This window comes from Macrobrachium nipponense, chromosome 13, assembly GCF_015104395.2.
Source record: "Macrobrachium nipponense isolate FS-2020 chromosome 13, ASM1510439v2, whole genome shotgun sequence".
In the NCBI taxonomy this organism is placed as follows: Eukaryota; Metazoa; Arthropoda; class Malacostraca; order Decapoda; family Palaemonidae; genus Macrobrachium; species Macrobrachium nipponense.
In genome coordinates this window covers 92,009,876-92,032,921 of record NC_087206.1, presented here as the reverse complement: position 1 = coordinate 92,032,921, position 23,046 = coordinate 92,009,876, and the positions used below count along the sequence as shown (strand labels likewise).

Sequence of the window (23,046 nt, the reverse complement as noted above, 5' to 3'; positions counted from 1 at the left end):
TAAGTCCTGACCTAATTAATTGCTTTCGCAATCTATTAATTTCCGGTCTCTCCTATATGACATATTCAGGCATAAATTTCTCAGAACAATTCCCTACAATCTTCACATCTAGTAGTTCAAGATTACACTGTACCCTTGCCAGTACAAAGGAATGTTGATCAACTTCCAATTTCAACATCCTGGTTACACCAAAAACATTCCTACATAGACTGATGTTATTGGTTTTGCTTCCAGTGGAAGATACCCTAGGAAAATTAAATTACAATACCGTAAACAGATGTAAAACAGCCAAACTTTACAGAATACCAACAATTGCCTAGCCGCAATGGTGGCAAGGAGAATTCTGACAAAAGCTAAAACATTCAAAACAAACCTAGTGGACAGGTAAACTAGACAGTCATCCGGGCAGCCATTCGAATTTTTTGTTTGAATGCCAACTCGACTAATCGGCGGGGAGATATAGCAAAATTTAATAGTAAGTAAGATTAATCTCAAATAATAACAAATCAAATGGGGCTTTATCATATGCTTCTATTATGAAATTCACTTGTATACATTTAACCCACATAATGAAAACTTCATAAAGAATCAGCCACATTGAGTTCCAACCAAACCCATAGTGTTCCCAATACATAACAGATAATATTTGAAAAGAGAACTGTCCCATGCAGTAAATTCAGGACATATTAGTGGCCTCCTACATGCTCCTTTACTTTGTTGACAAAAATATCTATTAACAAAGTTCTCTATTGAATTAACATGGCTTACAAACAATGGGTCAATCACAGGAGGGAAAATTGGCACCCCACATGTTGTATTTCTCATGACAAATAGGTCTAGTACCTAAAAAATCCAGTTAATTTCATAAATAGAAACAGTGATAAATAAAAGCCATGTGAGAATAATAAATTAGCACAAAACATGAAAATACAACTGAAGACTATATTTCAAAAAGGACAAACACAAATTAAAATAACCAAGTTGAAAATAGAAAGTTACAAATTTATGGTCAAAAATAGTCACAAATTTAAAGTACTGTGATCAAAGAATTCGCTTCTTTACAGAATACCCAGGCAACAGCAACAAAAGATGGATTTGATCTATTGAAGAAATGAAAAAGTTGGTGAGCAAGTATATATACAGGGAATGGGTTCCCCTTCCATCCACTCTACCTTGCCAGGTTCACCATCAATTATTAACAGAAAAATGGTAACCTATATTGGCAAAAATTTATCTTCTTATCAACAGTGAAATAGTAGCATATACATATTAACAACAATCTACCTGCTTATCAACAGTGAATTAGTAGCCTATATTGGCAACAATCTACCTACTCATCAACAGTGAAATAGTAGGCTTATTAGCAAAAATCAACCTGGTAATTAACAGTGATATTATGCCAATACTGGCAACAATCTACCTGCTTATCAACATTGAAATGGTAGCATTAACAATTTACAGCTTATCAACAATGAGATGGTAGCCTATGTTGGCAACAATCTACCTGCTTATCAACAGTGAAATGGTAGCATATATTGGCAATAATCTACCTGCTTATTAACAGTGAAATAGTAGCCTATATTGGCAACAATCTACCTGCTTATCAAGACTAAAATGGTAGCCTTATTGGCAAAATCTACCGGCTAATTGACAGTGAAATGGTAGCCTATACTGCCAACCATCTATCAACATTGAAATGTTAGTATTAACAACTTACTGCTTATCAACAGTGAAATGAGAGCCTAGTTTGGCAACAAATTACATGCTTATCAACAGTGAAATGGCAGTCTACACTGGCATAAATCTACCAGCTTATCGACAATGAAATGGTAGCCTGTGTGTAGCATCCATCTACCTGGTTATCAACAGAGCAATAAAGGCCGATATTGGTAACAATTTACCTACTTTTCAGCAGTACAATGTCAGCCTTATTGGCAACAATCTACCTGCTCACCAACAGTCAATGGTAGCCTATATTAGCAACAATCTACCTACTTAACACTGAAATGGAAGTCTGAAATGGAAGTCTATAATGGCAACACTCTACCAACTTATCAACAGTGAAATGATAGCCTACATTGGTGTCAATTTACTTGCTTATCAACAAAACAATGGTAGTCTATAATGACAAAGATATGCTTGCTGATATCATTCAACTACTGTAATAATGAAGCAACAGTTTCTTTATTGATATTGGCTCATAAATCACAAAACCACCAACAAAGATCAATAAAATCAAGAAAAATCTGTTCTTACATGAGACGTTAGCCTGTTGAGAACGTTCAGCGTGATGGCATGCAAATTTCCAACTGTGGTTACATGGTCACAGTTGTCACTTTTACAGCATCGTTCTCCCGAGTCGGGTATCATTAGCAGCGATACTAACGTCTGTGGAGAGAATGGAATTCGTCTGTATAATCTAGTATAACGAATGAATGAAAGAAATACAAAATTTAGGCCAAAGTCCAAGTACTGGCACCTATGAGATTATTCAGTGCTGAAAGAGAAACTGAGCAAAAAGTTCTGAAAGGTTTAACAGGAGGAAAACCTTACAGTCACACTATGAAACAATTGTTAGGAGAGGGAGGAAAGTAAGATGGAAGAAAGAGAATGTGAATGAAGGTACAATAAAAGGATTACAAAGGGTTACAGACAGGGGCCAAAGGAACAGTGCAAAAACTGGAGTAATGCCTACATAGCACTGTGTGAGCTGTATGTTGTATATTTTTCGTAAGTAGTACCTCAACTTATCAGACATTTTGAAGGTTTGGTCGTTCTGATAAGCAGTCTTTTAAGTAACAAAGGCCCTATATTGCAGCTTGCACTTAAAAATTCTCAAGATATATTATTGCTGACAGTAATTCTACTTAAAAATACTCATAACTTAAACTTTTACTTTACATTTAACACTCAATTTTAGAGAGCTTTCTAAAAATGTATAACATCTATAATGGTAGCATAGGAAAGAATAATAATATGGTTGTTCATAAGGATATTTTTATTAATGCCTTGGAAATGGCCCTGCACATGGTTGGACGTATTCACTTTCAAATTCCTGTGGAAGATGCAGAAATTTTTGTTATTTCTTTCATAGGAGGTGCATTTGCATATCTTCCCCTTTTCATTTTTTTTTATTGACTAAATGAAAGCTTGTCCAATCTAGGGGTGTTCTTAATGTACATTTTAGCTCACCCTATTAAGGTTAAAGTTACGAGCTGAAAGTGATTTAGTAAATGTAATCTCCCCTTTTCGGCAATTCAACACTAATAAACATGGCACATCAATACTACACAGTACCTTTATCCCATCATGTCTGTTGATGACACATATGACATCATTCAATGAAACATTTTCACCCATATAGTCCTCCTGGCCTGCAGTGAGAGTTGTTTGTATAGTCTGAAAGAGGAAACAAAACAATTACTATACAAACAAGAGCAAACTGAGTTGCAAGGTTCATAAAATAAGACTATACTCATCTATATGAGTAACAGTCAACAATAAGTGTATCTTATAATACCCATGGTGTCTGAGAACACTAGACTACCCTGCCACATGTAATTCCAAGTTACAACTAATATCGTAGACGTAAAGTCCAAGTCTGTGACAAGACGGTTCCTCTGAAATTGAAGGAAAAGTTTCATAGGACGGTGGTCAGACCAGCAATGTTACATGGAACAGCAACAGCAAGTATGAGGAAAACAGGAGATGGATGTAGCGGAAATGAGAATGTTGAGATGGATGTCAGGAGTAACAAGGGAAGATGGGATTAGAAATGAGTACATAAGAGAATCGACAAAGGTAGTTGAAATATCAAAGAAAATACAGGAGGGAAGGCTTCGATGGTATGGACACCTGTTACAAAGAGTGGAACATCATGTTGGAAGACATATGATGGAAATGGAAGTCTGGGCTAAAAGGAAGAAGGGAAGCTCAAGAAAGAGATGGCGTAATTGTGTAGGGGAATGATATTGTTATGATACAATAAAGTTTCATACATACTTACCTGGCAGATATATACTTAGCTAAGACTCCATCGTCCCCGACAGAAATTCAAATTTCGCGCCACTCGCTACAGGTAGGTCAGGTGATCTACCGGCAGGTGATCTACCGTCCTGCCCTGGGTGGCAGGACTAGGAACCATTCCCGTTTTCTATCATATTTTCTCTCTTCCACCTGTCTCCTGCGGGGAGGCTGGGTGGGCCATTAATCGTATATATCTGCCAGGTAAGTATGTATGAAACTTAATTGTATCATAACAATATCATTTTCATACAATCAACTTACCTGTCAGATATATACTTAGCTGATTGGCACCCTTTGGTGGAGGGTAAGAGACAGCTAACTACTGGAATAGACAGGTAAACAACATATGTTGTAGGTATTTAAAAACCTTGGTTCCTACCTGATAGGTGGTAGACTTCATGGCTGCTGCCCAGGAGTCTGCATCACCTCAAGAAACTTTAGCGAGATATTTGATCTATGGCCAAGAGTTCTTGTGGGTCTGCCGATGGGGTCTTATCCGCTTACTCGGCAGAGCCTAAAAGGACTTTGTCAATGAGTGCTAATCCACTTATATGACAATACACCTTATGAAGGAGCACACAACCGATCCCGATCACCTGATCCTAACCACCATGTCAGTACTAAAGATTGTTAAGAGTTATCCCCTAACTCTTCGCAACAACCAGAACTCGAAAAACACAAAACACACACATACATAAATTTTCAAAAAAAAATTACAATACTCATCTTGAGAAGATATCACAAGAGTTCCTTACTGAACAATAGTGAACGGCCGCCAGTGCGACATCTAACACTTTTGCCAGCAGAAAGTCTAGAACATATCTAATAGAAGGTATGCACAAAATTAAGCATCGGTGCTAGCTCCCATACCCAGGATCGTATCCGCAGACACGAAAGGACCCAGAGAAAAACATTTCTCGTAGGTCACGCGAACGTCTTTCAGGTAGTGTGATGCAAATACTGAGTTGCACCTCCAATATGTCGCTTCCAAGATATTCTTTAGCGACATATTCTTGTGAAAAGAGAGAGACGTCGCCACTGCTCTCACCTCATGAGCTTTCACTCTCAAGAGTCGAAAAGCGTCGTCAGGACAGATCTTGTGGGCGTCTGTATTGACGTTCCTTACAAAGAAGGCTAGAGCATTCTTGGACATAGGTCTTGTGGGGTCTTTAACCGAGCACCAAAGACCTTGTCTAGAGCCTCCCATCTGTTTCTTCCTCTGCAGGTAGAATTTTAGCGCTCTTACAGGGCAAAGAGACCTTTCCGCTTCTCTACCGACGAGACTCAATAAGCCTTTAACCTCGAAGTTCTTGGGCCAGGGATTAGAGGGGTTTTCGTTTTTAGCCAGAAATAGTGCTTTAAACGAGCAGATGGCTGAGTCTCTGTTGAATCCCACTTCATCTTCTAGGGCATGCAGCTCACTAATTCTTTTGGCTGTTGCTAGTGACAAGAGAAACAAGCATTTCCTTGTTAAATCTCGAAAAGAGGCCAGATGCGGAGGTTCGAACCTTTCAGAGGACAGGAACTTGAGGATCACATCGAGGTTCCAGCTAGGAGGAGCTGGTTCCCTAGACTTTGTAGTCTCAAAGGATCTTATAAGATCGTGTAGATCCTTATTATCAGCAAGCTCTAGGCCTCTATTTCTGAAGACTGCCGAAAGCATGCTCCTGTATCCCTTTATTGTGGATACAGACAGGTGAGAGTCCTCTCTAAGGAACAACAAGAAATCAGCGATTTCGGTCACAGAGGTACTGGAGGAGGACAACTTCTTCGACTTACACCACCTTCTAAAAACCTCCCACTTAGACTGATAGACTCGTCTAGTGGAAGGTCTGCGGGCTCTAGCGATCGTGCTTGCAGCCTTGCGAGAAAACCCGCTCGCTCTGACAAGTCTTTCGATAGTCGAAAGGCAGTCAGAGCGAGAGCGGGGAGGTTTTGATGATACCTCTCAAAGTGTGGCTGTCTGAGAAGATCTATCCTTCTTGGAAGGGATCTGGGAAAGTCTACTGTACACTCCACTACCTATGTGAACCAACCTTGTGCCGGCCAATAGGGGGCTATCAGGGTCATCCTTGTCCCCTTCGAAGCCACGAACTTCAGTACTCGTCCCAGAATCTTGAAAGGGAGAAATGCGTATACGTCTACATGAGACCAATCTAGCAGGAAGGCGTCGACTATAAGAGCTCTGGGGTCTTCTACCACTGAACAAAAGACTTCCAGTCTTTTAGAGAGGAATGTGCCAAACAGGTCCACATGAGGAGTCCCCCAAAGAGACCAGAGACTCTGACACACTTCTGAGTGGAGGGTCCACTCTGTGTGAAGGACCTGGCTTCTCCTGCTCAGCCTGTCTGCCCTGACGTTCCTTACTCCCTGAACAAATCTCGTTAGAAGGGAGATGTTCCTCTGGGAGGCCCAAAGTAGCAGATCTCTTGCTAGTTCGTAAAGGAAAAAGGAGTGTGTCCCTCCTTGTTTCCGAATGTAGGCAAGAGCGGTGGTGTTGTCCACGTTTACTTGGACTACACTGTTTGTCACAAACGGTTCGAAGAACTTTAGAGCCAAGTGTACGGATAAAAGTTCTTTGCAATTTATGTGCCAGGACACCTGAGCTGCATTCCAGGTGCCTGACACCTCTCTCGTACCTAGGGTTGCTCCCCAACCCTTCTCCAATGCGTCGGAATACAACACTCGGCTTGGGTTCGGAACCTCCAGGGAGATTCCCTTGTTCTCTTTCAAAGGGGACAACCAACATTCCAAGTGAGGTTTCATTTCCACTGGAATGGGAAAACTGTCGGAGAGAAGTCCGGTCTTCCAATTCCATGATCTCTTGAGGAAGAACTGAGGCGCAGATGAAGTCTTCCTAGAGGAAAGAACTGTTCGAGCGAGAAAAGGGTCCCTAGAAGGCTCAACCATTCCCTCGCCGAAGTACATTCTTTCCCTAAGAAGAGAGACTTTCTCCAAGCCTCTCACGAGTCTCTCTTGCGAAGGAAATACTCGAAAACCCAGAGAAACCATCTGAATCCCCAGATAGACCAAGTTCTGTCTGGGGATCAGTTGCGACTTCTCGAGGTTTACAAGTAATCCCAACGACTTGATCAGGTGTAGGGTCAAAGTAAGGTCCTCCAAACACTGCCTCTCTGATCTGGCTCTGATGAGCCAGTCGTCCAGATACAGAGAGATATTTACACCCTTCAGGTGAAGCCATCTCGCCACATTCTTCATCAGGCTTGTGAAGACCTGAGGAGCTGTGGACAGACCGAAACACAAGGCCCTGAACTGATAGATCCTTCCCCCCATCATGAAACGGAGGTACTTCTTCGACGAAGGGTGAATCGGAACGTGAAAGTAGGCGTCCTGGAGATCCAGGGAAACCATCCAATCTCCTTGGCGAAGAGCCGAAAGGACTGTCGCAGAAGTCTCCATGGAGAACTTCTCCTTCTGAACAAATTTGTTCAGAGCGCTGACGTCTAGAACTGGTCTCCAGCCCCCCGAGGCCTTTGCAACCAGGAAAAGGCGATTGTAAAACCCAGGGGAGTTTTGATCCAGCACTAGTTCTATCGCTCTCTTGTCCCACATATGATCCACCATTAGTCGAAGAGTATCCCTCAGAACAGGGTCCTTGTATCTGGCGGACAGTTCCCGCGGAGTTGAAGTCAGGGGAGGACTGTCCAGGAAGGGGATGCAATATCCCTTCCTTATCACAGACATCGATGAAGCGTCTGAGTTGATGAGTGCCCAGGCCTCTGCAAATCCGAGGAGCCTGGCACCTACTGGTGTTCGGAGGCTCGTTGTCTCATTTTCCCTTAAAGGGACGGAAGGCAGATCTACCTCTCCTCTCAGGAGCTTTCCTTTTTGAGGGAGCTCTGGAGGGAGGGCCTCCTCAAAAGGGCTTAAGAGAAGTACTCAGTCCTTTCTTCTCAATCATAACAGCAGGTCTCTTCTTCCTTGAAGATTGAAGGAGAAGATCCTGTGTCGCCTTCTCAGTTAGTGAGCGGGAAATGTCCTTCACCAACTGAGAAGGAAACAAAAAGTCAAGACATGGGAGCGTAAATCAGGGCTACTCTTTGAGAGTGGGAAACAGCCTTGGTCAGAAAAGCACTGAACACAGTCCTTTTCTTCAAGAGTCCTGCTCCAAAGAGGGAGGAGACTTCTCCCGATCCATCTTGTACCGCCTTGTCAATGCATGACAAAATACAAAGAAGGACTTCAAGGTCGAGGCCCTCCGCATCATGGGCCTTTTTGGACATCACCCCAAGGGACCAATCCAGGAAATTGAAAACCTCTAATACATGGAAGAGTCCCTTGAGGAGATGATCAAGCTCTGAAATCCCCCAAGTCACACGAGCAGAGTTCAGGCCATGTCTTCGTGATGCATCTACTAAAGTAAAAAAATCCGCTTCAGCAGAGGCCGGGAGAGAGAGACCCATATTCTCCCCCGTCTGGTACCAAATACCTCTTCTGCCAGTAAGTCTCGCCGGGGGCATACAGAAGACAGTTCTGACAAGATCCTTCTTCGTTGTCATCCAGTTGTTAAGAGACTGAAGAGCCCTCTTCACAGAGATGGTAGGTCTCATTCTCAGAAAAGACGAGGACTTAGGCGCCTTTGAACTCGAAAAGAGAGAGCGTGGAGAAGGAGGAGCAGCAGGAGTTAACGCATCACCGTATTCCTGAAGTAGAAGGGCTGTCAAAACTTTGTAGCTTGAGAGTCCTTCTCTACCACGAGCCTCGTCTTCCGAATCCTCGTCAACAAAAGGCTCCGAAGGAGAATCCGCCTTAGAGTCAGGAGGGTCTTCCTAAACCTCTTTCTCTGTGGGAGACAAATTCCTGATAGGAGAGGGACTAGGAGAATGTACAGAGTCCCTCTTAAACCGAGTTGGCGCCTCGCGCCTGGCTGGCGCCCTTTCGCCGGCCTGGCTGCTGCCTGCGCCGGCTGGCGCCTGGCCGCTGGCTGGCCGCTCGCGCCTTTCTGGCTCCTCGGCCTGGCTGGCTCCTCGCGCCTGGCTGGCATCTCGCGCCTGGCTGGCTGCTCGTGCCTGGCTGGCTGCTCGCGCCTGGCTGGCTGCTCGCGCCTGGTTGGCTGTTCGTGCCTGGAAGGCTCCTCTTGTCTGTCTGGCGCCTCGCGCCTGGCTGACTTCTCGCGCTTTGAAGAAATCTCGCGCTTGGCTGGCGCCTCGCGCCTGGCAGACGCCTCGCTAAAACAAGGATCCTCGCTCTTGGCTTGCTCTCCACGCCTGGAAGACGTCTCGTGTCTGGAAGAAGCCTTACGCCTGGTTGGCGTCTCGCGCCTGGCAGGTGAAAGAAGAAGAGACTTCTTAATAGGAAGCCTAACGTCCTTCTTGCGAGGAGGATCTCTTGAAAGGACTCCGACCAACGAGGCTAGCTGCTCCTGAACAGCTAACAGGATCCTCTTTGAAGCTTCTCCAGGGTCCTCTTCAATAGGAGGAGAGGGAGACCTCGAAGGCGTACGACCAGCTTTGTCAGAACAGGGAGATGTCGAGACCACCTTTGCCTTCTTGATCGAGGAGGGAGCTTCATCAGAGAACGCTCGGGGCTCGAGTCAAAAGCAGGTTCTTTCCAGTGCCTTTTCAGGGGCCTGGAAAGGTCCGAGTCCTTCCACCCTCGTTTAGGTGAAGGAGAACTGGACGAAGAGAAACACTCTCGTAGGACGCTTTTTCTGAAGCGGTCCTGAGCAGTCTGATGTGAGACAGAGCCTGCTGAAGGGACGCCTGACCGTTGGGGATTCTCCACGACCTCCATAAGGCTTTCGACTTTCCTTCTCCTCTGGGCATGGGAGCTTGGAAGCGGTCTAGGCCTGTCAGCGTTGCAGAGACGGTCAGACGCCCCCTCCACAACACTGGGAGCACTCACTTCACTCAACATGTCACTTTCACTTTCCTTACCTTGCATGGCCGCCATTTTGGATCTCATCCTATGAAGTGTGGCCTTCAGATCGGCGATTTCAGAGGCCGAATCCGAATGCAAAGCCTGTGAGGGCTCAGATACAGAGGGAGAATCAAATACATTATGTAAAGAAGAGTTAGACTCAGGAAAAGGCTCAATAGGCCTTGTACTACTCACACCCTTTGATGCAGCCCGTCTAATTCTATCCCTCTCTAACTTCTTCAAATAAGAAGTTAGAGTCTTCCATTCCTCAGCATTCAACCTTTCACACTCATGACAGGTGTTAGCCAAAGAAAATTCAAACCCTCTACACTTACGACATACAGTGTGAGGATCAACCGAAGCCTTCGGTATCCTCACCTTGCAGCCTACATTCACACAAACTCTCACACTAACACTTGAATCTGACATTCTGAAGAAAAATCAAAAGCAAGTCCAAATCCAGTCCACGGTAGCGAAAGCCAAAACAACGATCGAGGTACGTACCCAAAAAGTCCGATGAAAGAAGATCAATTGCTTTGAAAAACGATTTCTGGTCAGAAGGTAGTAACAACAATGTTGATACCACCGGCAACAGAGAAAATATGATAGAAAACAGGAATGGTTCCTAGTCCTGCCACCCAGGGCAGGACGGTAGATCACCTGACCTACCTGTAGCGAGTGGCGCGAAATTTGAATTTCTGTTGGGGACGACGGAGTCTTAGCTAAGTATATATCTGACAGGTAAGTTGATTGTATGAAAACATATGTTATGGAAAGGTATTAACGAGAACGATGCACAGGACAGAAATCGATGGAGACCACTCATTCATAATGGCGACCCCATATAAAAATGGGTTAGTTTAAAAAAAAAAAACCATGTATAAATGACAGTTCTGAGGCCGCAAACTTCTGTAAAGGCTAAACATTTCAACTTTACTTCAAATATTCCCTTATCAAGCAAAGACCTAACACAACTTCAGTCACTTCTTTTCAGCTACGAGGGGCACTTGTGTAAAATGTTTATAAAAATTGAGCCCTAACTTTTTGCATAACCCAAGCAAGACAGAATACCTTCTTCAGAGGCTTAAACTACCTGTCAGTTGGAATGGAATGGATTATTAAATCTACGCCAAAGGCCAAGCGCTGGGACCTACGGGATCATTCAGCGCTGAAAGCGAAATTGAGAATAAAAAGGCTTAAAAGGTGTACCACAAGGAAACCCTCACAGTTGCACTATGAAACTATTGTTAGGAGAGGGGGATAGTAAGATGGAGAAATGAGAATATGAACAAACGGATAGTAAAAGGAATGACAAGAGGCTGTAGCTTGGGGAAGAAGAGACGCTACAAAGAGCCTCAAGTAATGCCTACAGTGCACTGATGGCATGAACCTCTTATGGGGAAACTTCCATCTCCATTCCAAAAGGTAGCAAGAGGCCCCTCTGGTAAAATTTTCATTTAATAAGAACACAAAAACTGATACAGAAACATAACCTACCTGTCGTATGAAATGACAAAGTTCCAGTTTGGTAACTAACTCAAAATACGACACAGAATAGTACTACTTACCTTCATTTGTGCCATGATCAGAGGCATGTTGAGTTCCGTCAAGTGTATTGCCCTTTCAAGGACCCGCAATGCTTTGAGAATTTCACCATGGGGAATAAATGTAAGTCCCTCCTCAGGAACCTGTAATAATCAAGGAAGTTATTCATAAACCATTTAGGCTCTCTATTTTTATTACATGAATATACATGACAAGAATATTTTGGGGGGTATTTAAAATTATCAATGGAATCCTTATTCTACTGAATGTAACTCACAGCACCTATATAAATACCGGGTGCAATAATATTAAGTCTAAAATGCATATACAGATTTTAATATGATATTGTTATGATACAATAAAGTTTCATACATACTTACCTGGCAGATATATACATAGCTATCGACTCCGTCGTCCCCGACAGAAATTCGAATTTCGCGGCACACGCTACAGGTAGGTCAGGTGATCTACCGGCCTGCCGCTGGGTGGCAGGACTAGGAACCATTCCCGTTTTCTAATCAGATTCTCTCTTCCACCTGTCTCCTGCGGGGAGGCTGGGTGGGTCTTCAATCGTATATACAGTAGACCCTTGACTCACGAACACAATCCGTTCCTAGACCTTGGTCGTGTTCCAAATTGTTCGTGACTCGGAGCTAATTTCCCCATAAGGTTTAATGGGAATAATATTAATTGGTTCTCGACCCCTACGAACCAATATATATTATGTATATTTTGCCTTATTTTACACATAATGTAAAAGTCAGTGTAAAAAACCTTAATATATCTAATAATATAATTTAAAATGGTAAACTAACACTATAAAAATGTTTGTAAAGTGAACACTTACTATGACTGGCGAGACTTCTGGCTTGACGGACAAGAGAAGAGGAGGGTGGTGGGTGGGGAGGAGGTTATTGTGCGGAAGGAGACCCTCCCCCATCCAGGTCGGGGAGATCTCGTTCCGGAGATTCAACTCTTCTAGGTTTTTTTGGTGAACGTTTAATCACAAACTTATCCAATGTCTGTTGCCTTTTCCTTCCTTGCATAACTTTTCTGAAATGGCTCATTAAATTTTCATTGAGCATATTCACGATCCTGTTCGTAACAATTTTGTCCGGATGATACAATTCAAGGAAGCACTGGACATCATTCCACTTTTCCAATGCGGCTTTTATCACATCACTGCTGACATCTGTAACTTCCTCCCCAGCCTCCTCTTCGTCAGTTGATTGCTCCCGAGCAAGTTGCTCCTGCTGCTCTTTGTGGAGTTGAACAAGTTCGTCCGCAGTTCAAATCTTCTGAATGTTCAGCGACCAATTCTTCAACATCTTCGTCGTTGACTTGTAGACCCATACTGTTGCCCATGGACACAATTTCTTGCACAATCTCTGCATCGAAGCCCTCAAAGTCACGGACAGTTACGCACTGGGGCCAAAGTTTCCGCCACGCAGAATTTAATGTGCGGTACGTAACTTCAGTCCATGCGTTATCAATGAGGGTTATGCAGTGAAAAACATTAAAGTGCTTCTTCCAAAATTCTTTTAAGGTTAATTTTGTCTCTTCAGTTACACGGAAGCATCTGGAGAAGAGCGCCTTCGTATATAATTTCTTAAAATTGCTAATGACTTGTTGGTCCATGGGCTGGAGAACAGAGGTCGTGTTGGGTGGAAGGAACTTGAACTGAATGAAGTCATGTTCACTGCAGTCAGCCAAGTACGAAGGGTGTGCCGGGGCATTATCCATGATCAGAAGGCACCGCAGGGGTAGCTTGTTCTCTGTTAGGTACTGACTCACGGTCGGCGCAAACACTTCATCAATCCACTCCATAAACAAGTTCCGTGTCACCCATGCTTTTGTATTGGCCCTCCACATTACAGGCAGTCTGGCCTTATTTACGTTGTGCTGCTTAAAGGCACGCGGGTTATTTGAATGGTAGACAAGTAGCGGCTTTAGTTTCAAGTCGCCACTTGCGTTTGAGCATAACAAAAGCGTAAGCCTATCCTTCATTGGCTTGTGGCCTGGGAGCGCCTTCTCTTCTTGGGTGATAAATGTCCTGTTGGGCATCTTCTTCCAGAAGAGGCCCGTTTCATCACAATTGAAAATCTGTTGAGCGACGTATCCTTCGGCCTCCACGAACTCGGCAAACTCAGTCACGAATGCCTCAGCAGCAGCCTTGTCTGCGCTAGCAGCCTCACCATGCCTAATTACAGAGTGAATTCCAGTTCTTTTCTTGAAGTTATCAAACCACCCTTTACTAGCCTTAAAATCATCTGGCGTGGCACTAGTAGAAGGAGTTTCCTTCAGCAAACTCTGATACACTTGCCGAGCTTTCTCGCAGATGATCGGCTCGTTTACACTATCACCTGCCATCTGTTTCTCATGTACCCACTTCAAAATTATTTTTTCTGCCTCTTCGAGGGTTTGCGATCTCATCTTGGTTAGTACTGTCACTCCCTTCGCAACATTTGCTTCTTTAATGGCATCCTTGTTTTTCAAAATTGTCGAAATTGTCGACTTGGCCATCTTGTACTCACTTGCGATATCGGTCACGCGAACACCACGTTCAAACTTTTCTATAATTTCTTTCTTTATTTCAATGGTTATCTTCCTCTGCACCCTCTTCTCACCATCACTCTTCACTTTCTTACTTTCACCACCACTCTTCACTTTCTTAGGGCCCATTATGAAGAAAATCACAAGTTTTAGCGCAAAAAATGCTAAGCGAATTGACGAACGTCTTGTACACAATGAGATGAGACAAAGAGCGATGCGTGGGTGACGCCGTGCGTGGGCGGCTGGAGGATGGCTGTTCCCATGGTAAACAACAAACGCTCTCACGTGTGCTGGGCGATTTCGCGCATTTTTCAAATGTTTGTGTCTAAAAATTAGTTTGTGAAACAAAGTGAATTGTTATTTTCCAGAAATTTCCAGCATTTTTCAAATATTCATGTCTCAAAATTAGTTCATGACCCAAACAGAATTTTTATTTTCCGCATTTTTTTTTGTTCGTATCTCAAAGTTAGTTCGTAGGTCAAGGGTGAAATTTTACCTATAATTTTGGTCGGGGATCGAGTTGTACGTGGGTCAATGCGTTCGTGAGTCAAGGGTCTACTGTATCTGCCAGGTAAGTATGTATGAAACTTTATTGTATCATAACAATATCATTTTCATACATTCAACTTACCTGTCAGATATATACATAGCTGATTGACACCCTTTGGTGGAGGGCAAGAGACAGCTAACTCCTGACTAGACAGGTAAACAACATGTGTTGTAGGTATTTATAGACCTTGGTTCCTCTGTGTTTCTAGACGAAGGGTCGACTTCCTAGCTATTGCATAGGAGTCTGCTTCGTCTCAAGAGCCTTAGCAAGATAGTGATCTGTGGCCAAGAGTTCTTGTGGGTCTACCGATGGGGTCTTATCCACTTACTCGGTCGAGCCTAATTGGCATTTGTCAATGGGTGCTAATCCGCTTATATGACAATATGCCTATGCCTATTGGCATAACTAAGGAGCGCAACACCGATCCCGATCACCTGTTCCTAACATGAGGGTTCGCGCTAAAATTGAAAAAGAGTTATCCCCCAAACTCCTTTCAAACCTCAAAAAAAAATCACTAAGTTAAAATAAATTCAACTCATTATTAAAGGATCAGTGTCGGCTCCTTATCCCAGCAACGTATCCGCTGATACGTATAAACCAAGAGAGAAGGATCTCTCGTAGGTCAACTTGAAGTCCTTCGTGTAATGAGCAGTCAACACATAGTTGCATCTCTCATATGTTAAAGCTAATATGTCTTCCTGACATATCGTTACGAAAAGAACAAGAATTTGCAAAAGCTCGCACTTCATGAGCTTTTAAATTCTCAGCTGTTTGAAGGTATCATCAAGTCACTTATGAAGTGCTTTAGAGATCACCATTGTTTCAAAGAAGACTAGGACTTTCTTTGAACTGGATCTCATCTGGATGAAACCTAGCGCCTGGCTTGCGCCTGGCTGGCGCTTTGCGCCTGCTTGGCGCCTCCGCCCTGGCTGGCGCATCCTGTTTGCCTGGCGCCTCGTGCCTGGCTGGTGCCTCGCACCTTGCCAGTGCCTTGCGCCTGTTTGGAGCCTCGCACCTGGCGCGTGGCTGACTTCTCCCCACTTGCTGGAGCTTCGAGCTTGTTAAGAGTCTCGAGGAAAACTGGCGATGTCCACATCGGACACTTTTTCCCGTTTTGTTCGCCTCTAGCGCACTGCCCCAGGTTGGAGGCCCGCTCTTCTCCTTATCAAACAATGACAGTGCTCATATTGACTGTCTTTCTCTGGCGTCTTCACGCCTGTTTTGGCATTTGGCGCCTGACTGGCGCTACATTGTCCGAAAGTCCTGAAGATCCACCATCGTTTATCAGGAGACTGGAGAAGGGTGGAAGAAATTCTTTCACTTTGAGCTTTTGGCCTTTCCGGCAAGGGGAGGTGATTTTAGTCAGCTACATCCAGTAGACGATAGGAAATCTAAAAGTCCGAGAGACAAGTCTTCCTCCGAGGAGGATCCTTATTGAATACTTCCGTTGCTAACGAGTTCTCCTCCTACATGTTGATGAGTTTTCTCGTTGCAGAAGCTTCCCTATCCTTGCCCGAAGGAAGGGAAGGAGCCTGGAAGTTCAAAGAGATTCTGAGCTGAAATTGGTAGGACTCCTGATTTCTAGCTCTTGAATGTATCTCTCTGAACCTTTTGGGAAGTAGTTTGAGCCCTCATCGCGTTCCAAAGACTCTGTCAGTAAACGTTTAAACCTTGTCTTCTTCTGTAGATGACAATGTCAATACATTACCTGGACAACGAAACCTCTATCTGAAAGCGTTGATCCAGGAATAAAAGGCTTTAGTTCTTTTGCCAAACATACTATGCTGGCCAGAACCCATTGCCGAGTCTTCATAGAATTTGATTCCAGATTCTAAAGCCCACAATTTCACTTGTCCTTTTGATCGTTTAGGACCAAGAGAAACATTTGATTAGGAGCAGTTCCATCTTGTCGGAACACGGAATCTGAGGCCCAAATTAGGATCCCATTCTAAGTATAAGATCTCTTACTCTTATCGTATAGAGGTATTGTATAAGATCCCGAAGATCTTAATTCTCTACTATCTCTAATATTCTTTGTCGAGACAGAGTATATCTTTTTACTGTGTTCATTGATAGCATAAAATACCAAGGTGATTCTTCCCTCTGAAAGGGCAGAAAACCATTACTATGTGGTTCACAGAGGTATCGGAAGAGGACAGTTTCCCCTTTCCATCTAGCACGATCTGCAGCAACTCTATGTCTTTAACATATTTAAAGGAATTATCAAGCTTCCCTTGAAAAATCCTCTCATTCATATTTACTTCTGGTCAGTCTGCACGCAGACAGACTCAGAGTGGATAGGTTTTTCAGGTCCAATATTTATAATAGATTCCGATAAAATCTCTACTCTCTTAGAAAAACCTTCCGACACATGCTGAAAGAAGAACGTGACCTCTGTGAATCCAACCTTTTTATTGCCAAAATGATGCATTCATCTTCTTCCTTTGACGCCCATTTATTTTAATATCTGTTAAGAATATATATAACTAGGGGAAAAAAGACTAAAGTTTATTCCCCTATTTAAATTAAAGATGGCGTATCTTGCTACCTCTCGTTTCGAGGAAAAGGAAGCAATTTATAAGAAGCTCGTTCGCCTTCTACCTTGCGAAGAGATCTGTGAATACTTTCCGCAGGTTCTGACAACTCTTTCCAATAAATGTTAAACATACGTTAACAGTTATTATCGTCGATCAAGAAGGTTCTCGCGGACGTGCAAAATCCCGCATCGAACCTGGTAAGGATCGTTACGTTCCGTGTCTGTTTCCAAATAGGTTAAATCGTGCTCTGCCGAATTAAAATCCTTTATAATACCGTTACATTGTGGTAAACAGCATTCATCTAGGAAACTTGTAAGGATAGTAGGAATTCTGTAATTAACCACGGTGTGTGCATAAGGCTTAACCGTAACCGTTATCTTAAGGTGAATTTTCTACTACATTCTTTCCTCGCCGAGGCAGAGAGAGATCCTTAGCAAAACGAATCCGATGCTACTCATGTTTGCCTAAAAATCTCCTCAATTCGTGGTTAAGTCCCTGATTGTAGGGGGAATATACAGTGAAGCATTCGATCCCTTAGGAGAGAGAGATGTAACCAACCGTTCACGACCGAGAACCGGATGGTACTGGATTGGCTTACCATTACAGCCGTCTCGTTCACTGCCTGGCTGCATTCATTCTGAGTTGCCAGTTACTCCCTTCAATGAATGGATATAAAAAAAAATTATTCTCGAGTCTAAAAAAACTTTTAAGCGAAGTCCTTACTAGGAAAATCCTGTAAGGATATAGATAATTCCGTAGCGAACCAGAAAGGCAACTATGGTATGCGTATATGACTTGTCATTCAGTAGTCGTATACACCAAGCCTTCTACGACATTCTTTCCTTTCCGACATGCAGAGAAAGAATGGAAATCTTACTCTCTTCGTTCTTTTCGTCAATAATCCCGAATGAGTATTAGTCGAAAGAGATCGCAAATGACAACCGAGGATCGAAGAGAATCTCTCCAGCTTTTATTATCTTGGAGATAAGTCCGTATTTTACGCCTTTCTTATCTGGAAGTGCCTCTAATCAATGAATGAGAGCTCGTACGAATCTTGTTCAACTTCCAAACGATTGCCCCTCTTTCTGTAAATGGTTGGTTGCATTATTTTTTAGAAGGAGGATGATTTTAATATCCTCTTACTAATACTGAACTAATTCTCACAATTCTGCTCTATCTTCCATTCCTCAAGTTGGGAGAAGATTGAGCAACCGGAGGAGAGCGCTTCCTTTCGAAAGGTGAAGGGCTTTTTAGCAGTACCGACTCTAACCTGACAAGGGCTACGGCAGCCTGTGCTACATCTTGAGTCCCTGCCTGGAAAAAGCCGAACTTGCTCTTGCCTTTATTGCATTAAGACTATCCTGACAAGGGCGACGGCCGCCTGTGCGACAACTCCCGTCCCTATCAGGAGAAGCCTCGAATGTCTTTCACCTTTCGCCTGGAGGACTCTTGGCGGTTGTCAGGCTCTTCTTGTAGGAGAAAGTGCCTGGCGCTAAGCAGGAGTATCTTGCCTAGAATACTCCTGGCGCCTGGGAGGAGTATCGCGATCGGAATACTCCTCGTCCTCGGAATACTCCTGGCGCCTGGCAGGAGTATCGCGCTCCGAATACTCCTGGCGCCTGGGAGGAGTATCGTGCTCGGAATACTCCTGGCGCCTGGCAGAAGTATCGCTTTCCTAGGAGGAGTATCGTGATCGGAATACTCCTGGCGCCTGGTAGGAGTATCACGTTCCGAATACTCCTGGCGCCTGGGAGGAGTATCGTGCTCGGAATATTCCTGGCGCCTGGCAGAAGTATCGCTTTCCTAGGAGGAGTATCGTGATCGGAATACTCCTGGCGCCTGGTAGGAGTATCACGTTCCGAATACTCCTGGCGCCTGGGAGGAGTATCGTGCTCGTCGGAATACTCCTGGTGCCTGGCAGGAGTATCGCGTTCCGAATACTCCTGGCGCCTGGGAGGAGTATCGTGATCGGAACACTCCTGGCACCTGGCAGGAGTATCGCGTTCCGATCACGATACTCCTGGCGCCTAGGAGGAGTATCGTGATCAGAATACTCCTGGATCCTAGCAGACTTATCGCGCTTGGAAAGTTTTCTTGTGCGGAAGGTTCCGCGCCCCTGGAAAGTTCCGCGTCCGGAATGTTCCGCTTATCCGGATAAAGATTCCCGCTTGGAAAGTTCCGAGCATCTGAAAGGCGATCCTCACCTGGAAAGTTCTGTACGTCTGGAAGGTTATTTGAATCTGGAATCTTCCGCCTTCTGGAAGGTTCCGCTTGTGCGGAAGGTTCTGTGTGCGGAAGGTTCCGATCTCTTGTACATTTGTTCTTGCTTAGAATTCGACAATACTTCCATTTTCGACATAGCCCTCCCTTTCTTCTGAATGAGAGGGACTTCCATTTCCGATGAAGATCCTGGTTCATAGTGCTTCAGGCGCTTTGCGCCTATATTCAGGCCCATCAGGTGCTTTGCGCCTCGTTTCAGGCGCTTTGCGCCTTGTTTCAGACGCTTTAGGCGCATTGAGCCTCGTTACCGGAGCTTCATGCCCAAGGAGCTAGAAGCTTAAAAGTTATATATATATGTGTAATCACTAAATGAGATCCATATAATTCATTCCATCAACAAATATTCTTTAATATCTAATTCGTTCTTCTCAGAATAGATATATTTTCATATACATGTACCGATGAGGAATTTATTGAAATAACTATTTCATACCCCCATGGGATAGAGCCCCCCCCGTCCAGCTGTACGGGGGACGAACCCGGATAGGGCAATGCCTCTACCGCAACTGTTATCGAATAATGTCTTCCTTTCTCCGTCTCTTCTGAGGTTCCGATAGCCAGACGAGATTATCTTGCATCTTCATTTAATCTACGCCGTTGAATGTTTCTTCTCCTTATTAGTCAAGACGATAATAATAAGGGGAACACATTGAATTAGGATGCCTTTCCAATGGCTATCCCTGGCAGTCTGGGACGTCCTACAGAACCTGCCGAGGGGACGCCTGATCGGTGGGGATTCTCTGTAACCTCCGTAAGGCTTTCGACATTCCTTCTCCTCTGGGCCTGTGAGCTTGGAAGAAGTCTAGGCCTGGGAGCGAGACAAGAGCCGATCAGACGCACCCTCTATTGCAATGGGGAACACTATAATCACTTCTTACCTTATAATAGCTCGTATCTTGAGCTACATTCCTTTATCTTCAAATTGCAAATGAATTTGTAGTTTCTGTGAAGTAAGAAGGTGATGAGGAAACTACACTACTATTACTGTTAATATTCTAACTGCTCGTCAGAACGAGAGCTATTAAAGCTTCTAAAAAAAGCATATCTAGTTCTATGTTTTTCTGACTTCCTCAAAAAGGAAGTTACCTTATTTTCCTCAATCAAATTCTAACATTTATTACACTTTATCAATGAATAAATATTTCCCTTTCTTGCAAACTATGTAATTGTCTACCGAAAACTTCGGTAGTTACACATCCTCTATTCTTCGAAAACTTCGAAGTTAATTCATTAAAAGTTATTAAAAAGTTATTAAAAGCGTATGCCGAACCACCGATCCAGTACTTCCCTGTAAAAGTTGGCCCAGAAGATCGATGGCGATGAAACACGAAAATCAAATCAGGAGGGAAAGTAAACATATGTTTACATTCCCAGCGACAGAGAGAATCTGCTTAGAAAACGGGAATGGTTCCTAGTCCTGCCACCCAGCGGCAGGCCGGTAGATCACCTGACCTACCTGTAGCGTGTGCCGCGAAATTCGAATTTCTGTCGGGGACGACGGAGTCGATAGCTATGTATATATCTGACAGGTAAGTTGAATGTATGAAATTCTTATTTTGTCAGCTAATCACCCTTTTAATTTCTTATTTTGTTAGCTAATTACCCTATCTCATCTTTACTTACAGCACATATCTTGATTAGCACTTTAGGAAGCTCCCAAAAATCAAAATTCTTTAAAAGTAAATTATATTTTTCTTAACTATACAAACCTGATGTCATTTACATTAGGGATTACTTTCAGCGTATGCTGGAATATGGCCGTGAAACTCTTGAACAAGGTGGTTAGGCAGTAACTACCATCTGGTAGGCAGGTAGGCCTGCCTGCCCTGATGCAAACACTCCACTTTGCCTTTCGGCCCAGGTTTCAAATTGAGGGGTGGGCATGAGGTGGGCATTAATGTAAAAGAAGTCAGGTTTGTATAGTTAGGAAAAATACAAATTTACTTTATAAAATTGTGATTTGTTCCTACACAATATAAAAACCCTCGGTCTTTTACATTAGGAAGACTCACTGATTGGTGGGTGAATGTGAGTGAGCCTCTAGAACTGACTGAAGTTCAGCACACCTGGGCTATTTCTCCCTGTCGTAAGAGCAAGGAGGACTGCCCTGCCTCTGAAAACTTGATCGGAGTATAGGAGCTGCATGATTAAGAGCCAGACTTCTGGGCCTTTTTGAAATAAGTGAGGAATCATAACTCATCCAAAAAAGAGCTGGGAAGAATATTTAGAGTTGGAGGCATTAATGCAAAGTTATGGGAAGGGTTTGCATTATTGCCAGTCTCCTTCCTCCCCTTGCTATGATTCTGATACGAAAAATAGAAAGAAACTCAATGTGCAAGCTTACCGCATCAAACGCCCAACCAGCAAGTGAAAGTTTGAGTCCTATCCTCAACCTGAAAGAAGAGGAGTAGAATGACAAGGAGGGAAAGGTGGACAGGCCAGTCACTCTCACTTCCTTCTTACCTCTAGAACCGCACACCATAGGCGAGATGCAACTTGTCTTCTTGAAGGAGCCAGGTAAACAAACACAACTTGTGAGCATCCATCACCAGTCCAAGGAAAAGAGGTTCCATGGACCTGTGGGCAGACCTGAAGGAATAAAGACATAAATGTGGTTGTAATGAGACCACGTCTATCTTCTAGTCCGACATATTCTTCGGAGTGATGAAATGTACCAAGCCACAGGCACTGCTTGCTCTCTGAGAAAGTGTACAGTGGACATATCCAACTGCAAAGGGGTTTCTCCAGATCCCGTAGGACTCAGAGGAAGATGTGTCATTAGACACTTCTGCATTGGAAGTCAGCAATGGATAAAGGTACCGACACTCAATGAAGGGTGTCGATCCTTCGTAGATACAGCAACACACCAGTGGGACAAAGTAATGACTGATCTGGATCAACCAATACAAAGTCCAAAGCGCAGGAGATCATGATGAATTCGGACTCATCAACAGCTGCCCAAATGATTGTGCATCCAAGACGGAGTCACGACATGACATCCGCCTTTTGAGGGATGATGTTGAGAATGAACCATGCAAATCGTCTATCTTCTTCACCAACAATGTTGAGAGATGAGATGATCATTCTCATGAGGTATGTGCATATTAGATGAGAGTCAAATGCCTTCTAGAGACTGAGGTTCCTGTGAGGGCAAGACAGAGAAGTTTCTCATCACCTCTTTTAACAGTCAGCCATTAATCTTCAAGCAAAGAGCCTTCCCAGCTGCAGAGGAGAGAATTAACTTAGGAAGGAGATCTTCCCGTTGTTTTTTTTTCTTCATAAGATAGATCAAAGGAGGGGAACTAGGAGTGGCAGGAGAGAAACGGTCCGGAAAATATTCCAAAAGAAACCTCATTAAAGAAGAGTATGCTGTTGGAGGCTGAGTCAAGTCCTGCTCTAACTCCTGCTTCTGCTCTTGCTCTTCCTCCTCTGAAGACACAGGAGACAGAGTCGGTTCTTCCTTCTTCAACGGCGGCATCTTCCCTTACAGGACAACAACTCTTCAAAGTGCTGTTGAAAAGGAGGATCCTGGTGTGGTTGATCCAAGCGAACAGATGACGAAGACTTACGTCACGACATAGAAGCAAGCTTTGGACTCGTAGTCAAAGTCTGTCATTCCTCAGTCGAGTTCACTGAGTCACGAGTCGAAGCGTAACAGTCACGAGCTGAAACAGT

The 23,046-nt window shown here is 43.8% G+C and overlaps 1 protein-coding gene across 1 annotated transcript in view; it reads right to left on the bottom strand.

Annotated features, from left to right (window-relative positions):
* LOC135225205 (short transient receptor potential channel 4-associated protein-like) overlaps window positions 1-23,046 on the bottom strand; it is a 184,487-nt gene that overhangs the window by 108,047 nt on the left and 53,394 nt on the right. The window contains exons 2-4 of the mRNA XM_064264511.1: window positions 11,475-11,594; window positions 3,298-3,399; window positions 2,257-2,388 (exon numbers count right to left, since the gene is read on the bottom strand). Coding sequence (XP_064120581.1) covers window positions 2,257-2,388; window positions 3,298-3,399; window positions 11,475-11,594 — 354 coding nt within the window. The remainder of the gene's footprint in view (window positions 1-2,256; window positions 2,389-3,297; window positions 3,400-11,474; window positions 11,595-23,046) is intronic.